This window comes from Capsicum annuum, chromosome 3 (genome assembly GCF_002878395.1).
Source record: "Capsicum annuum cultivar UCD-10X-F1 chromosome 3, UCD10Xv1.1, whole genome shotgun sequence".
Lineage (NCBI taxonomy): Eukaryota > Viridiplantae > Streptophyta > Magnoliopsida > Solanales > Solanaceae > Capsicum > Capsicum annuum.
In genome coordinates this window covers 268,499,127-268,515,539 of record NC_061113.1, presented here as the reverse complement: position 1 = coordinate 268,515,539, position 16,413 = coordinate 268,499,127, and the positions used below count along the sequence as shown (strand labels likewise).

The following is a 16,413-nucleotide window of genomic DNA, read 5'->3' as shown; positions in this document are numbered from 1 at the left end:
AAAGGTGCGTCACGTTCATAAAAGAATATTTTCTATTACTAATATCAACTCTTTAACAAATTAACAAACAACCCCTACACTTCCTCACGAAACAAACTTCTACCTAAATATTTTTCAACATATCATTGTCTGAACAAGAAAATTCCAATTTCAACTTCATTTGAAAACTATTTCAAAACCATCTTAACTCCAACTTCGGAAATTTCCAATAAAATGACAAAACATTTTGGAATCTATGGTACATCTCTAATGTAACAGCTAGCCAATAGAGCCCCAGTACGCAGAAGCAACCGTATCCAAATTTCAGACTAGTACTACAAAGTTTGTAACTTTTTCCCCTACCTTAAAACAGAACGGGTAAAATAACTTGAGCCAAGAGACTCTGACCAGTATGCTAATACAATCTACAGATGGTTTACTCAAAAAATAAGCAGATTACATCTAACTGAATCAACAACCACCACAAAGAAAAACACAGTAGCAAAGATTTTACATCTAGTTGAGCCAGCCAAGAGTAGTCAACAAAACAATTGCAACATTAGACTAGTCAGGAAGGTCTCAATTCCGGTAAGGGTGAAACCTTCCGCCTGCAGCAGCACCATTACCATATGCTTTAGCACCTCCAGTGCTGCCACCAGAGTCATACCCTTTAGCATTGAAAGATGAAGAGCCTTTAGAACCACCATACCAGCTACCATCATCACCGCTTGTATATCCTCTACCGCCAGCATACCCAGCAGGACCACCATAGCTACCAGGAGCACCATAGCTAGCGCCACCGTATCCAGCTGCCCCATACATAGGCCCACTAAACCCAAATCCATAACCATATCCACCATAGCCAGCGAAATATCCTGCACCACCCCCGCCATAACTTCCTCCAATGTTTCCATAACCACCATATCCACCACCGCCACCATATCCGCCATATCCACCATACGACCCTCTACCATATCCGGCCACATACCCTCCTTCAGATCCACCAAAGCCATTATACGATCTCGAACCACTCCCACCACGATGCTGCCTGCTCTCACTTGCATGTTCAGCACCAGCTCTTTTTGGCTCAGCCTTCTTAATTTCAACCTGAAAATATCAAAATACCAAAGAGCTGTATAAATTTCATTTCAAATAAGCACCAGAGAGATAAAAACAATTATGATTAGCACGAAGACCCTGCATGACTTACTTGTTTGCCATGGATTTCATGCATACGGCCACTGTTTAAAACTTCTTCAACAGCATTTTCACTAGCAAAAGTCACGAAGCCAAAGCCTCGGGATCGACCAGTCTCACGATCCAGCATGATTTGGTGCTCCACAACATGGCCATAAGAAGAAAAATATTCCTTCAAGTCATCTACAACGAATCACTTTATTAAAACATCTCTTTTAGATCATAGATATTAGAACTCGTTTTTAATTATACCTTCAGTTAAAGAAACTGGAAGACCGCCGACAAAAATTTTCTTTGTTTTTGGAGCTCCTTTAACTTGCATGTCCTCCTTAGGTACTGTCCTCTTCACTTCCACCTGGTCCACAAATTGTATTATACTTACGAAATGCATAAACTTCCATAAAGGAAGATAATAAACCAAAGGGAACATGAAAGTACAAGATACTCCCATGCAAAAAACCCTACCGTTCTACCATCTATGACGTGGTCTTCCTCTAAAACCTTATTTGCAACTTCTGGGTCTGCAAATGTTACAAATCCGAATCCCCGTGGCCTTCCAGAGACCTTATCCATCATTATTACACAATCTGCTATCTCTCCAAACCTGCTGAAATACTTCCTAAAAGATTCTGGAAAAATAACATGTACAAAGCTGAGAGTAGGATACAAGAGTACAAAGTAAAGACAAACTGGATACATATACATCAACTAACATAAACTATTTGGAAGTGCATTCATACATGATACTATAACAATATAAGCATTTGTCTGTTTAAGAATATCAGGATTAACCAAAGCAGACAAAGACAAGAGAATAAGTAATAATTAACTCGCAAATTGTTCCAAGAAAACTAAAACAAAGAAGAATTTTAATGTCAAAGAAGCATATGACTCAAAGAATTCAGCTTTATCTACTTCTCTGTAGAGGTCTATCCTCTACACTACTGTATTTCCTTTTCAAACTTGCTTTGAATTGCTTTACTTGAGCCAAGGGTCTCCGGAAACACCTCTCTATCTTCACAATTTAGGGGCACGGTTTGCGTATACACCACCCTCCTGAAACCCCACTTGTGGGATTGCGTTAGGTATGATGTTACTGTTTGTTTTTGAGGTCTATCCTGCAGAGGTACTCAAGAACACACCACAAGATCGAACTGCACTCGCACCTCTCTTGCATAGTTGACCACCCCCGCCCCTGTGTAGTGATTCTATGGAACTCCATTCTGACGAGTATATGATGAAAAAAGAAAGTAATTCACACCAGCGGGGGTCCTCCCTGGAATACCAGCTTGTGTCATGGATTCAGAAAGAAGTTTCTATTGGATAAATTAAAAGAACCAAGGCACACCAAATTCATACCAGGGAACTACACCCGGTGATGGAGCTAAATGTGTGAGCATGGCTTCACTGAATAAATCACTAAGCAAAGATGATAATGAGATCTAAGATTCCAAATAGTCCAACATTTTATATTGTTGGGCAAGAAAATACTCTCAAGAAATAAAATATGAAAGGAAAACCCCAAATTTTAAATTTTCATCTCATGGTTAAAATAATAACAACCATGTAAGATGAACCAAAATCTCCAGAATATCAGAACCAAAATTCTAAATGAACAAGCAGAACTACTAGACAGATACTAGGAAATCAACTAACGTTTGTCTTCAAAATTATAGTTGATCCATATATAAATACAACAAGAGGAACACAGCTGTGTAGTCCCACAAAGTGGGGTCTGGGGAGTGTAGAGTATACCAGACTTAGCTCGGAGGTAAAGAGGTTGTTTCCAGTAAACCCTCAGCTAAGAAAAATATAGTCCAACTCAGTGATAGCAGATAGTAACAAAAACAACAGATAGTAACTACAGCATTGATCCATATGTAAACGAAAACCTATAATACTTGTCCAATACAACCCCACATCTTTATACAAGTAGTATACGTTAAAACAGCCCATCAAAATAGAGCCTTTAAGGGACATTAAAATCGGAAATAAGTACAACTTAGCAGTATAAAATATTAACATCATCAGTACCTTCTCCGGTCTCCCAAGCAATGCCTCCAACGAAAAGCTTTCTATCAACAAGCAAAACCAGCAGTTACAATAATTTCAGCATTCGCCTCAGGCAGGAGGAGGGGTAATTTTCCATAATCTAAAACCTAAAGACCCAAACTAAAAACTACTACAAAACTACTAAACTACAAACTAACCCTGCAAAAGAATCATCGTTTGAATGCTTTAATTCATTGCCTGCACTACCACCGTTCCTTTCCTGCTCTTCTGGGTTATCGCCGTAAACGGCAACGTTTTGTTCAGCTACATCATAATCCATTTGGTTCCTATTCTTTCTCTAACACTAGGAATATACCTGCAAATCAATAATAGATTATGTTCAACTAAACCCTAAATTCTCTTTTACCTGTGGCTTTGCAGATTTTCAACTAAACCCTAGATTGGGAAAGAAGAAACCCTAACAAAAACATTGACAAATACCGGAGAAATTGAAGGCCGAGAGTATCTGTAATTGCATAAACCCTAGCTGCTCTGCTTTGCCCTTTTTCGTATTGAGGGAAGTTAGGACAATTGCCGCCGACCCGGACTTATTAAAGGTTTGGTTCGGTTACTTTTTTGTTTAGAAAAAAATATTAATTAAATACCCACTAATCTCACACCGGCACGCGTGGGGTTTCCGTTGGCGGTGTGTAGGAGAAATTATTTTCGATAAATCATCGACTTGAGAAATAATAAGAGCGAAGAAATCAAGTTAAAATACTTTCTCTATTTCATAGTAAGTGAATTATTAAGGCATTTTTCAATGTTCAAATTAACTTAATCATTCAATCTTCAAGAATACAACAACATGCCCAGTATATTCCCACATAGTGGGGCCTGGGGAGGGTAGAGTGTACGCAATCCATACCACTACCTCTAAAGAGGTAGAGAGGCTGTTTCCGATAGACCCCCAGCTCTAGTTAGAAGATAGCATACAAAAACATGAAAGTTACCAAACACAAGACCCCAAAGTCCACCTAAATACTGACCGCATCTCAACCACACCCTTAACCCTCTATCCTAATGTTATTCCTCCATATCTTCCTATCTAAGGTCATGTCCTCAATCAATTGTAACTGCTCCATGTCACGTTTAATCACTTCTCTCTAGTATTTTTTCGGCTTATCCCTACCCCGCTTGAAGCCATCCAAGGCCAACCGCTCACACCTACGAACTGGGGCATCCGTACCCCTCCTCATCATATGACCAAACCATCTCAACCTCACTTCCCGCATCTTTTCCTCCACCGATACCACTCCCACCTTTTTCCGAATAATATCATTCCTAAACTTTTCAACCCTAGTGAATCCACACATCCAACGCAACATCCTCATTTCCGCCACCGTCAGCTTTTGAATATGAGAATTCTTAACCGGCCAACACTCCGCTCTATACAACATAGCAGGTCGGACTGCAACTCTAAAAAATTTGTCTTTCAGCTTGAGGGGCACTTTCTTATCGCATACAATTCCTGAAGCGAGCCTCTATTTCACCAATCAGCCCCAATATGGTGGGAGACATCCTCATCTATCTCTCCGTTTCCCAATCTTCAAGAATACTGTTCGATTTTTTCTTATTTTTACCCCTTGGAGTTTTTATGTGATGAGTTCATGAAGCTTAATTGCTCCTCTTTACTTAGGACCCGTTTGGTAGGGTGGATTATTTTCATAATTCATGGATTAGATGGTGGGATTACTTAATACATTGTTTGGTAATAATTTTGAAGCTATGTATAACTGATACACCCAATTTGGTGGGATTAGTAATCCATGGATTACAAACCATGTGTGTCAAGACAAAAACGTCCTCAGATTTCTTTAATTTTTTTCTAAATCTTTTCAATTTATTCAATGTGAGTTATTTCTTTTCAATTTTTCAAGATAATAATATCCCTTCAAATAATTTTAGTCATGAAAAAACTACTCCATTAACTTTAAAAATACTTATTGGTCAAAATTCGAAAATAAATTGCATGATTGCATACAAACTTTAATTTTGTAAATAGGATATTCATAAATAAAAATAATTTTCTAATTAGCTTTAACACTTTATGGAACACAAATTTATGTTAATAATAATTCTATTGTCTCATTCAAAAGTTACATGTATCTCCCTCCAATGTAAGAACATCACAAAGTGGAAACAACAAATAAATCATGAACAAATAAAGAAAAGATAACCAAAAAAAAAAAAATGTAAGTGAATGATTGAATCTTAAAATTTCAAAGTAAATAATTAGTTATATTTTTACTTTATTTTATTTTTAAAAAAGAATAGTAAAATTCTACAAAGAAAACACACAAAATTATAATATGTCAATGGTATTTTTGTAAACAAACAATATTCTTTTTAGAGTATAACAATATATATTGTTTTCAATACATCAAACCAATCACTGCACAGAAAATAATCCAGTATTACTAATCCCTGTATTACTAATCTTTGCACTACTAATCCCAGCATTACTAATACAACCTATTCAGTATTATCTTATATATTCTACCAAATGACCCCTTAGTATTTTGAATTATTTTCTTGAAAGTAGTTATCATGATCGGTGCTTTTGAATTTTTAAATTAGTTTGACAATAGCTAAAAAGGGCAAAATTGAAAAGTAACGTCTAGTTTATGTCTTAATTTTTTTTCTTAATATGTATGCATTGCCTCAACAATTCACTTAATATGGAATAAAGGGAGGACCAAACAAGACATGCTGAGAAATAATTTGAGAAAGAAACTTTGACTACAATAAAATAGTACAATAATCGAAGTACAGTAAAAAATGAATTGTAACAAAAATTGAAGAAATAAGAAACTACAAGAATAATAATACGACTACTACTGTGTAAGAATATGTGAGACAACACTCACCTATCAACTAATCTTCGACCTTGATTTCCCTCCATAATCTCCTATCCAAAATCATGTCATTAGTAAATCGAAGTTGTGTCATGTCATGTATAATCACATAATTTAATACTTTTTTCGAAGAGAGAAGACATCTTTTCCCCCCTGAATTGTCCTCCAAACTTACTTTAGCACTTAAACTTAACTTCCGTTTATTTACCCTTTTAACAACTTTCAAGTTAATTAATTTCACCCCTATGACTGACATGGCAAAAAATAAAAAATAAAAGCGAGTGATTTTTTTTTTTGTAAAAAAGGCCACTTTATTGCTATTATTATTATTATTATTATTATTATTATTATTATTATTATTATTATTATTATTATTATTATTATATACATCTATAAAATTAAAAATTAAAAAAAGAAAACAAGAAACCCAACTTCATCTTCTTTCTAACATCCCCTTCCCCCACCCCCCACCCCCACCCCATTTCTTCATCTACTTTGAACCCCCGCCCCATTTCTTCATCTACTTCAAATCTCCACCCCGTTTCTTTGTGTATTGATGTGTTTCTTTCTTAACATGTTTCCTTGTGGAAGATTGGTTTTAGTGATGGTGTTTCTTTGGTTGTTTTATTCTTTGGCAAAGAAAAGTTGGTTTTGGATAGATCTGAGGAGGATTTTTTAATTGGAGGGAAAGTGGTTTTGGTTGAATTTGAGCATTTGGTGGAAGTGGAATTGAGTTTTTTTCATTTGGGCTTTTAGTGCAAATTCCTTTTCCAGGGTAAGCTTGATGAATTTGATTTTGATTTTGGTTGAACTAAAAACTGAATCAGACAGAGAAAATTTTATTTTTGCAAGCTTGATTTGATTTTTGATTGTACCAAAATCAGAGGAAGAAGAAGAAATCTTGGTTAATTTGGTTTGATTCTTGGAAGAGTTTGTAGATTCGATGAGCTTAGTTTAATTCTTGGAACTAAAAAGTGAACTTATTTTAAATTTTTTCTTGATTGATTGTAGAGAATCATCATCACCAATGATTGAAATGGACTTTTCTTGATTGACTTAGAAAAATCATCATCTTCGATGGTTGAAATTAATTTCTTCTTGACTGATTTTGGAAAATCATCATCAATATCTAGCTCCAACACTCTTCTTCTAATTCTTATTGATAAAACCATTAAATTGATGTCTTTATGGTTGTTTTCTTGGTGGTGTTAATGACGAAAATGAAAAAAAATTAAAGAAAAAGACATTTTCGTAGCAGTAATGGGGAATAAAAAGGGAGAAAGAGTGAGTGGTGGTGGGGGTGGGGGGTGGGGGGTGGGGGAGTATGTCTGCTAAAGAAGAATTGGGGTGGGTTGGGGGTGGGGGCTGTGAAGAAGAAGAACGAAGGGGGGTGGGGTCTATTTTATATAAAAAATATATTTTTATATTTATAAAAATAGTATATATATATATTTTTTCTTTTTTTAAGAAAATATATAAAAAGTAAGTGTGTGGGATTTTATTTTATTTTTTTAAACTATAATTTCCTACGTGACAATGACATGACAACGATGTGGCGCGTGTGTAGTGCACTCTCCATTGTGAGAGTGGGTTTTTGATTTTAGGGGGGAAATTAATTCACTTGAAAGTTGTTAAGGGAGTAAATAAACGGAAGTTAAGTTTAAGTGTTAAAGTGAGTTTGGAGGACAAGTTCAGGGGGAGGGGGGAAATGTCTTTTCGCTTTTTTGAACTACCACCACCTCTCATAATTCATCCACGACCAAGCTCCTACACCTCGGCATTGGATCATTGGTGTCTTCTCATCATATTTCTGAATCATCTTACCTTCCCCTGTAGTACCTTGACCTCCACTGTGTTCACTCTCACCTTGTTCTAGATATATCCATTTTCATGTCTTATTTCATTTGGTATACCCACACAACTGTCTTAATGCATTTATTTTCACAACTTTAATTTCTTAATATGAGAGTTTTTGATTGATCAACACTCTATTTCGTAAAACATAATCATTCAAAATATCACTCCGCATAATTTGCCTTAAAATTTTGATCATACGAGATTCCATATATGAGCACCAATATAATATAATATATAATATCATAGGAAAATTCCCCATTACTTTGAAGAATGGACCCATGACTTAAAGTTTCCCTTTTCATGGATGGAAATAAATGAAAAAATTATAGAAACTAGCATCCTTAAGACTATAATTACAATAAATAACAATACTTTTTTAAAATTACAACTTATAACAAAAGTAGCAATATTTTACCCACTTCATAGTAATAGAAGAATATGTATTTTTCAGTTGTGAATATGTATTTATGAGTAATACATATATATTTGTATATGTATTTATATAACAACATTTTACTTAAATACAAATATAATTTGCTATTTTTCGTAATTATGAAACTGTTACTATAAAAGTTATAATTAAAGCTACAAAATTGCTATTTCTGAAATTTTCCCAAACTAAATAAGGTATCAAATTGTGAGTTTGGGTTTCAATTGATTCCTTTTAGTTTTCGTTGAGCGGGACCTAGTTGCGACCTTAATTTATATTGGATTCACAAATCGGCAATTGATTTGTGACCTAACCTGTAAATCGACTAACGACTTCGACCCCAAACCCCGATTCGAGATCCTAATTAGATCTGACCTTGACTCGACTTCCAACTCCATCCTTAGAGCCCACTCCCGACCTTAAATCGAAATCTCAATCATGGACTCCCCTTTTGACACGGGATTCGATCCTAGATTTAACTTGAGACATGACTTTCGCCTCTGACTTTCGTATGGGACCTGACTATTCACCGACTTTCAATCCAATCCTCCACCAAAGACTCAAAAACTATATTTGATCCGGTTTCTAATCCTGATTTGGGACATTGAACTCGGGCCCCTACTATCAATTCAAAACCCTATCCTCTACCTCAATTTAGGACCCAAATCCTGATCCTAAGATCAATTCAGGTTAAATCTTGGTGAATTGTACTTTAACTTAAAAAAAAAACTTCAAAATATTTTTTGTGAATTATTACTATTTAGATATTTAATTCTAAAGTAGAGTACAAACAAATCATAAAAATATAAAATATTATGAGTCACTTCATATGTTATCTACTCTATTTTTACGGTATGAAATAAGAACAAGTTAGATTATTACTTCATTTTATATTGATCCATTATTAACATGATTATTACTTCATTCTATATTGATTCATTTTTATAATAGACCATATTTGACAAAACAAACATTTGCCACCACTAATCTGGACTAACTTAAAATTAATCTAATTCAATTTCTTTCTTGTTCAAATCCGAAAGGAACATAAATTTATCGCTTCAATTATTTTTCGATTTAATGGTTTTTCGTCGGACACGTACGAGCGGCACCCACCGAAAGGTAGCTTCATAAACTCTACAATATTAATACAGCATGCCCACAAAAAAAACCCTTTCATCAGTTCCCTCCTTTTTCTTTCCTATTCATTCCCCTCATTCAAAAAAACAGCTAGGGTTTCTAATCCGTCAAAGTATGAGTAATAATCCCAATAAAGATGAGTTCGACATGTCCGATCTCGGCGCTTCCCTCCCCGCCGCTACCGCCGGTACAATCCCTAATCACAATTCGCCTTTTATTGATTCCATTTATTTATAACCGTGGTGTCGGAGCCAGCGTTTGTGCACGTCGACTAAATTCACGATTTTTTTTGATGAATTAATTAATTTCAATCTCGTTTGTTTTTTCTCTGTGTAGCTTTGAGTGCTGAGGATCGTGCTGGTTTAGTGAACGCGCTTAAGGTTTGATATTATCTACTCCTTCCGTTCCTATTTACTTGTCACTTTTTTAATTTGCACATCCGAAGGTTTATTTATTACTCATAAAACTCAACAAAACACGGCTTGTTCCATATGATATATCTTTTTTTTTTTTTTTGTGTAATTTGTAGGATAAGCTTCAGAATTTGGCTGGACAGCATACAGATATACTCGAGACGTTGACGCCACAAGTTAGGAAGCGTGTAGACGTTCTAAGAGAGCTTCAGGTGCTTTTATTCATCTTTTTTTTTTTTCTCCGAATGTTGTTAATTTGGTATATGGTGGAATAATTTAACTGATTTAACCTTGGCGGTTTTGTATGTTATCGATTGAGTTAAAGCTGCTTCGTAGTTCAATCTGTAGTTCGAGTATGATGTCTAGGTTGATAAATGTAGCGAGGAGTGTGAGTGATGTCCAAGTTTTTGTCATATCTTTAACTTATTGAGGACATGACTTTGGGTGAGAGGTTATGGAGGTTTTAGATTAGGGTAGAAGGTTAGTAGATAGTTGTGCTTTGTTTACCTTCAGAGCGGTAGGTTGGTGCACAGTACCTATTCCCTGTTCATACCAACAGTAGTAGTATTCTCTCGTAGTTGGTTGTCTTATGATTGTTGTTACTCCTCTTCTTTATTGTTCCTGTTTTCTGAATGTTAGTAGTTAATTCATTGTTTTAACATAATAGTAGGCTGTTAGGAATGTCCTTATGACATATAGAAATGAAGATCATGGTGTGTTACTCATGGTGTGTTACTAGTCATGTCTGATTTTCATCTGCATTTATATGGGAGGAAGACAGACTGATACATGAATGTGGCAATGGTTTGGCAAATATGCCCTGTTGCAACTAGTTGTCCTTTATTTACATTATATGACTTGGCATAAGTTGTGCCCATCTTGAAAGATGTGCGAAGTGCAGGTCAAATGTGCTATGTTTTGTGATGAACTGGCCGCTCATTCAGCCATACCTATTTTATTGCTCACAGAGGAACAAATTCTTAACCTAATGATTAATTTGTGGTGTCCATTCTCATTTTCTCCGGCCAATTCTTTTGATATGTGATTAGCTTTTTACATTAGGCTGGCATATTTCCAATTGCTCCACTTGTAAATGGAAGAAAAAGGCTTAAACTGATTTTCCCTATATATAGAGCCAACATGATGAGCTAGAAGCAAAGTTTTTCGAGGAGAGGGCTGCACTAGAAGCTAAATACCAGAAGCTGTATGAACCATTGTATACAAAGGTGAGAAAAATAACTCGTAAGTTGTTCCGCAGTTGCAGTTGAAATTAACTCTCCTGCCTCTCCTTAACCCACCCCAGCCCCCAAATAAAAGCAAAAAGAAAAAGGAAATGAGATATGGTTTGGCTGTTTTCTGGATGTGTTGCAGAGATATGAAATAGTCAATGGGGTTGTCGAAGTGGAGTGTGTTAATGAAGCTCCCATGGACGAAGATAAAGAGACTGAAAATGGTAAACTATCTACTATATCTGTTTCATCCATGCAGATTGATCTTAACATATGCTTTAAAATTTCATGTCAACATTTGGTGCCAGAGAAAGGTGTTCCCAACTTTTGGCTGACTGCAATGAAGACTAACGAGATATTGGCAGAGGAGGTAAATAATAATGAATGTTACATATATTTTGTGGTCTGAGTTACTGGTCATTTGACTGTTTGCAAATGACTGCTATAGATCTCAGAGCGTGATGAAGAAGCGTTGAAGTACCTCAAGGATATCAAGTGGTGCAAGCTTGATGATCGAAAGGGCTTTAAGCTTGAGTTCTTCTTTGATACAAACCCTTTTTTCAAGAATACTGTCTTGGTTAAAACCTACCACATGATTGATGATGATGATGATCCCATATTGGAGAAGGCCATAGGGTAAGTTTAACTTCTATGTCCTTTGTTTTTATATACTCCCAAGTTTAACTTCTATGTCCTTTGTTTTTATATATTGTTATCCTATTATTGTTTTTTTATTTGATGTGGTGGGATGTCTTGCAGTACCAAGATTGAATGGCATCCGAATAAATGCTTGACACAGAAGATACTAAAAAGGAAGCCAAAGAAAGGGTCAAAGAATGCCAAACCCATAATTAAGACTGAGAGCTGTGAGAGCTTTTTCAATTTCTTCAATCCTCCACAAGTACCTGAAGATGATGATGATTTGGATGAAGATGCGGTAGGTTCAACAACTTTTATTTTGTTCATTTACTATGTAATGTAATGTAAGAATGTTCTTGATCTTATTTAGTAATTGCTGTCTTGACAGGCTGAAGACCTGCAGAATCTAATGGAACAAGATTACGATGTTGGGTCTGTTTCTGCTTGCACCTTTTCCCTTTACCTTTTGGATTTGTTATGAATTGATGTCCAGCTTTGGTTTGAACCTTGTCCCAACAACTTCTACATGTTCTATGGATTCTATGGTGCTGTGTTTTCTGTGTTAAACTGAAAGAGTGAATTTGACATTTCCATTTGGGGTTTCCTTGTCTGCAGCTCGACAATTCGGGACAAAATCATCCCCCATGCCGTGTCATGGTTTACTGGTGAGGCTGCTGAAGGGGATGAATTTGATGATATTGAAGGTGGTGGTGATGATGATGATGACGACGACGACGATGAAGATGAGGATGAAGAAGAGGACGACGAGGATGATGATGAAGATGAAGAAGAGGAGAAGCGCAGAAAGAAGGTAAGATATGTTTAGCTTGCTTCTACAAAGTGATTCATATTTTTCCCTTAGCTTTTTTGGAGATGCTGATTTTTTTTCTTGTGTCTGTCCCGTATGGTTTATTCGATTGGCCTAGAAGTCTTCAGCACGAAAGGTTAGATGAACGACTTGATGCATCATTTCTTTGTAAATTGCCTTCCATTTCATCAGTATGTGATGCTACATTTCTTTGTCAAAATTGTAGAAGAGTGCCAAAGCACAAGCAGGAGGAGGTCAACAGGGAGAACGTCCTCCAGAGTGCAAGCAGCAATAGTTTGTGTTGTGCCAATAACAGCTGATGAACCCAACCATGCCATTTCTCGTTAATTTTGCCTTGGCTGTGTTGATATGCCTGCTTTTTCTTTCTTTGTTTTTTTTCTTTTTTGGTTAGTTATCTATTATGAAAATCTAGTGTGAGTTCTGTGTTTGCTTGGGATGGACTTTGGCTTGTACCAAAAATTTCGCATTTATATTCTGTTCTGCTTATCCCCACTCTCCTCTGCCCTCATTTTAGTGTCTCTGGTAGTTTCAGATTTTGTATTAGTTCGACTTAAGGTTGATAGGCTTAGTTTCTTAGTCGCTCAATATCAGCTTTATTGCATCAAGTTACTCGACACATGGGGAAATGACCTTCTATGACCATTTACAAGAGTAGAAGAAATGAGATTTTCAGGTTCTTATGTGTAGAATTTTCATGCGTAAAAACCAAAATTTCTTAATAGAAATACAAAATTAAGGGCAATCCCCAACAATACTAGATAGTTTTTCGAAACAACTATCATTTGATGTAATCTAAATTTGCTTGTTGAGGATGATTTGACTAGTCGTTTTTAGAATTACATTACGTGCAACATGTTATTAATAGCCAAAGAAGAATCTTCAGTATCCTTTTCCAAATTAAAATCAACATTAATGTTTTCCTAATATTTAAGAACTTTCCTGATCGACTCTAAGAGCCTTCCTAATACCTTTAGGATTCCCAATAATCCTTTTCCAACTTAAAATCCATTTAAAGGTTTCCTAGAGTGTTAGGATTCTTTGTAGTTACCAGCCTACCACTTGTTTTAAAAGTTTATATATAAGTAGCACTAAACATCAACTTATTAAAATCAACTTCTTTAAAAATTTCCAGTCAGTATAATGGATTCTGTAACTGATGATTATTGTGATGTGCACCAAGACGAGAGTCTTGACACAAGCAGCGTTGAATCAGCACCTTACGATCAGTTCATCATCAAATTCGAGGTCGAATTTCTCAGGGAACAAGGAGAAGAAGAAGAAGATGATGAACACGATGTGTTCCGGTTAGAGAGTACTATCAAAACGGAAATATTTCTGGAGCGATGTGATCGATTGCCCCATAGCAATTTACCGTGGCATAATGTTACAAGAATGTTGCATATAATGGGTGTGGAAGGAGATAGACAACCTATGATGTTACGTCAGATATGTTCTTTTGCTGATAAAATTGCCAATGAACCTTATAACAGGAATAAGAAAATACTAACAATGAAAGTTTATATAAGCATTCCTGTCAGTGACTTCATTGAAGAAAGTAGTGAGGCAGTTGGTCTTGATGGCAATGAAGATTTGGAGAAAGTCAAGTTGGGAAGTGAGTGTGTGTGTGTGATATGCAGGGAAAAGATGGAGATGGGAAGTGAAGCAACAAAAATGCCTTGTTCTCATGTGTTCCATGGAAATTGTTTAATGAATTGGTTAGGGGTAAAGAGGAATTGTCCAATTTGCCGTTTTGTTTTGCCATCTTGATCGTGAATAAAAGAAAATTCAACATGTAGAGTTCACTTGGCCCTTCGTGAATAGTTTAAGAAAGTTGTAAGATTGGTCCTTTCTTTGTTTGATTGGTTTTTAGTGCATCCTTTGAATATTTTGAAAGAAATACAATTTATTTGAGTGTGTCATAATATTCATGCTTACAGATACAGAGCATATCAATAAAATGTTGTGAAATTAAGAAAATAAATCTATATATTTTGGATTTCATCAATTGATTTGAGCTGATTTCATGGTCCAAGCAGTAAACTTAGAGATGTGAATGCTCTGGGAACCATTGTTGAAGAAATATAAATGGGTTGCACCATCCACTGCTAAATTAGTTGGGTAAACCCTAGCTGTAATGCAAGCCTTTCCTTCTCCACCAAAGCTCTCCACTATTGAGTGATCAATCTACACACACAAAAACAATATAAATTAAATAATATTCTCAAAAATAAATATATGATCAAATGTTGTCAAATTAAATAATATTCTCGATATTAATACAATAAAGTATTGTCAAATTATGAATATAAATCCAATAAATTACTAAACAATATGAATTAAGGCTACTGAAACCTATTGGTTGGCACCATTAAAATAGTTTTGGCCCTTTGGTGAGTATTAACTAATCTCGAAACTAGCTATCACATGCAGGACAGAGGTGAGGTAGGGCGGGTCAAAATCTTAGCAGGTTAAAGTTTGCTCCGCGCCGCTCCCCAAACTCATGTTGTCACTTTTGGTGAAAACTGTTTTCTCAAACAATTCGCTTTTTCTTTTTAAATGAAAATCATACCAAACTTTTGTATACAATTTAGTTAATGACTTATTAAACGCATACCAAAGTCCTCAATGACAATTTCTCTTGAAGAGGGACATTCAAGAAGGCTCCACAAAGTGGTTTTGTCATAATCACTAGAAGGCAAGTGTGAGGAAGACCTACAACATGGAAAAAAGAAAATTCAATTTAGTTAAAAAAAAAAGGCATTAAAATTACATTCATGATGCAGAAATGTAAGGTGACTGCGTATGACAGACTCTTATGATCCGACTCATACCGGGTCTGGTCACTACACATGAGTACTATAAAATTGTTGCAATCTCCTTTGAAAATTCTGAAGAAAACAGCAGCATATTCTTGTATGTCCTAGATGCCAAGACTTGCAAACCAAATGGTCCAATCCCACCTTTTACTGATGCACCTATTATGCTACACACTTGTTGTGGATTTGTCCAATTTCCTTCCCATTTCTCTGCGTTTTCCAACGTTTTAGCTGAAAATGACATTTCTACATCTGCTTGTATTAATAAAAGAATCAAGAAAAAATTGTTAATTTCCAACGAACAATCAACCTATTGGAATTTGGCTCGCGATAACCACTTTCCTACGGAAATTCATCGAAAATATTACATGTAAATACATCCATTAGAAATTAGCGATTTTTGATAATAATTTACTGACTCTATAAACATAAAATGGTAAGTCGACTAATAAGTAACTTGATGCTAACCGTTCATAACAAGTGAAATTCGTAACCTAAAAACTAAAATATGTTATTTGCTCTTAAAATTTACTGATAACTATGCTTTTTATATTAAACAAGACAAGTACCGCAATAAGCTGAATTAGCTATAATTTTTACACAATATGTTAAGTGACAATGATAGCTATATTTTTGTTCAATTGAACACAAAATATAAGTATAAGTTTCGACCCTAACAAATGTGATTAATAACCAAAAAAACTAGGAAAGCTACTTATAGTGGAAAAATAATGCTAATTCTGAATATATGTGAAAATCTCTTTGGTGTTTTTATAATTTGAATTTTTGAAATAAAAATCTTATCTCTGTCTCAGCTTACATGTTAAAAATATACGGGCAAAAAAGAAATTCTTTACCACTCCAGAAATTTCACGTACTGATCCAGGCATAAGCGCCGTATTATCTTCAACAACTGAATTCATTGTAAGCTTTTCAATTTCAACAATTGGCCATTGTAGCAACTGATTTCCAGA

General features: G+C 35.4%; 4 protein-coding genes across 6 annotated transcripts; 2 read left to right on the top strand and 2 right to left on the bottom strand.

Moving 5' to 3' along the window:
• Positions 1 to 277: 277 nt before the first annotated feature.
• On the bottom strand, positions 278 to 3,993 carry LOC107861721 (heterogeneous nuclear ribonucleoprotein 1). The gene is made up of 7 exons (XM_016707068.2): positions 3,670 to 3,993; positions 3,387 to 3,544; positions 3,211 to 3,251; positions 1,642 to 1,805; positions 1,429 to 1,531; positions 1,190 to 1,359; positions 278 to 1,086 (listed from the first exon to the last, which is right to left on the bottom strand). Exons 2-7 carry the CDS (start codon positions 3,506 to 3,508, stop codon positions 559 to 561), a joined length of 1,128 nt encoding a protein of 375 aa, XP_016562554.1. The 5' UTR covers positions 3,509 to 3,544; positions 3,670 to 3,993; the 3' UTR covers positions 278 to 558.
• A 5,218-nt stretch (positions 3,994 to 9,211) lies between these two features.
• Positions 9,212 to 13,115, top strand: LOC107861720 (nucleosome assembly protein 1;4). 3 transcript variants are annotated; one of them, XM_016707065.2, is made up of 12 exons: positions 9,212 to 9,700; positions 9,850 to 9,893; positions 10,043 to 10,138; positions 11,060 to 11,152; positions 11,298 to 11,379; positions 11,464 to 11,525; positions 11,604 to 11,791; positions 11,915 to 12,092; positions 12,183 to 12,226; positions 12,410 to 12,605; positions 12,721 to 12,738; positions 12,829 to 13,115. In XM_016707065.2, exons 1-12 carry the CDS (start codon positions 9,529 to 9,531, stop codon positions 12,895 to 12,897), a joined length of 1,242 nt encoding a protein of 413 aa, XP_016562551.1. In that variant the 5' UTR covers positions 9,212 to 9,528; the 3' UTR covers positions 12,898 to 13,115. The 3 variants fall into 3 exon arrangements, with proteins under 3 accessions (XP_016562551.1, XP_016562552.1, XP_016562553.1); XM_016707066.2 differs by having other exon boundaries at positions 9,355 to 9,700; positions 12,410 to 12,600; positions 12,719 to 12,738; XM_016707067.2 differs by having other exon boundaries at positions 9,355 to 9,700; positions 12,724 to 12,738.
• Positions 13,116 to 13,255: 140 nt separating this feature from the next.
• LOC107864709 (E3 ubiquitin-protein ligase CIP8) lies at positions 13,256 to 14,822 on the top strand. Its single transcript, XM_016711142.2, has one exon. The coding sequence runs from the start codon at positions 13,764 to 13,766 to the stop codon at positions 14,388 to 14,390; it is 627 nt and encodes a 208-aa protein (XP_016566628.2). The 5' UTR covers positions 13,256 to 13,763; the 3' UTR covers positions 14,391 to 14,822.
• Positions 14,625 to 16,362, bottom strand: LOC107861718 (beta-fructofuranosidase, insoluble isoenzyme CWINV1-like). The gene is made up of 4 exons (XM_047408814.1): positions 16,260 to 16,362; positions 15,566 to 15,691; positions 15,238 to 15,335; positions 14,625 to 14,807 (listed from the first exon to the last, which is right to left on the bottom strand). The coding sequence occupies exons 1-4, from the start codon at positions 16,360 to 16,362 to the stop codon at positions 14,625 to 14,627; spliced, it is 510 nt and encodes a 169-aa protein (XP_047264770.1).
• Between the last annotated feature and the right edge of the window lie 51 nt (positions 16,363 to 16,413).

Bases quoted from the DNA above. Each gene is read 5' to 3' on its own strand.
- LOC107861720 (XM_016707065.2), top strand. From the start codon at position 9,529: ATGCCCACAAAAAAAACCCTTTCATCAGTTCCCTCCTTTTTCTTTCCT. The intron at 9,894-10,042 runs GTTTGATATTAT...TGTAATTTGTAG, and splicing joins GTTTAGTGAACGCGCTTAAG to GATAAGCTTCAGAATTTGGC. The intron at 11,380-11,463 runs GTAAACTATCTA...ATTTGGTGCCAG, and splicing joins AGATAAAGAGACTGAAAATG to AGAAAGGTGTTCCCAACTTT.
- LOC107864709 (XM_016711142.2), top strand. From the start codon at position 13,764: ATGGATTCTGTAACTGATGATTATTGTGATGTGCACCAAGACGAGAGT.
- LOC107861721 (XM_016707068.2), bottom strand. From the start codon at position 3,508: ATGGATTATGATGTAGCTGAACAAAACGTTGCCGTTTACGGCGATAAC. The intron at 1,532-1,641 runs GTAGGGTTTTTT...TTTGTGGACCAG, and splicing joins ACGTCATAGATGGTAGAACG to GTGGAAGTGAAGAGGACAGT. The intron at 1,087-1,189 runs GTAAGTCATGCA...TGATATTTTCAG, and splicing joins ATGAAATCCATGGCAAACAA to GTTGAAATTAAGAAGGCTGA.
- LOC107861718 (XM_047408814.1), bottom strand. From the start codon at position 16,362: ATGAATTCAGTTGTTGAAGATAATACGGCGCTTATGCCTGGATCAGTA. The intron at 15,692-16,259 runs GTAAGCTGAGAC...TAATACAAGCAG, and splicing joins TGCCCGTATATTTTTAACAT to ATGTAGAAATGTCATTTTCA. The intron at 15,336-15,565 runs GTTTGCAAGTCT...TCCATGTTGTAG, and splicing joins AGGTGGGATTGGACCATTTG to GTCTTCCTCACACTTGCCTT.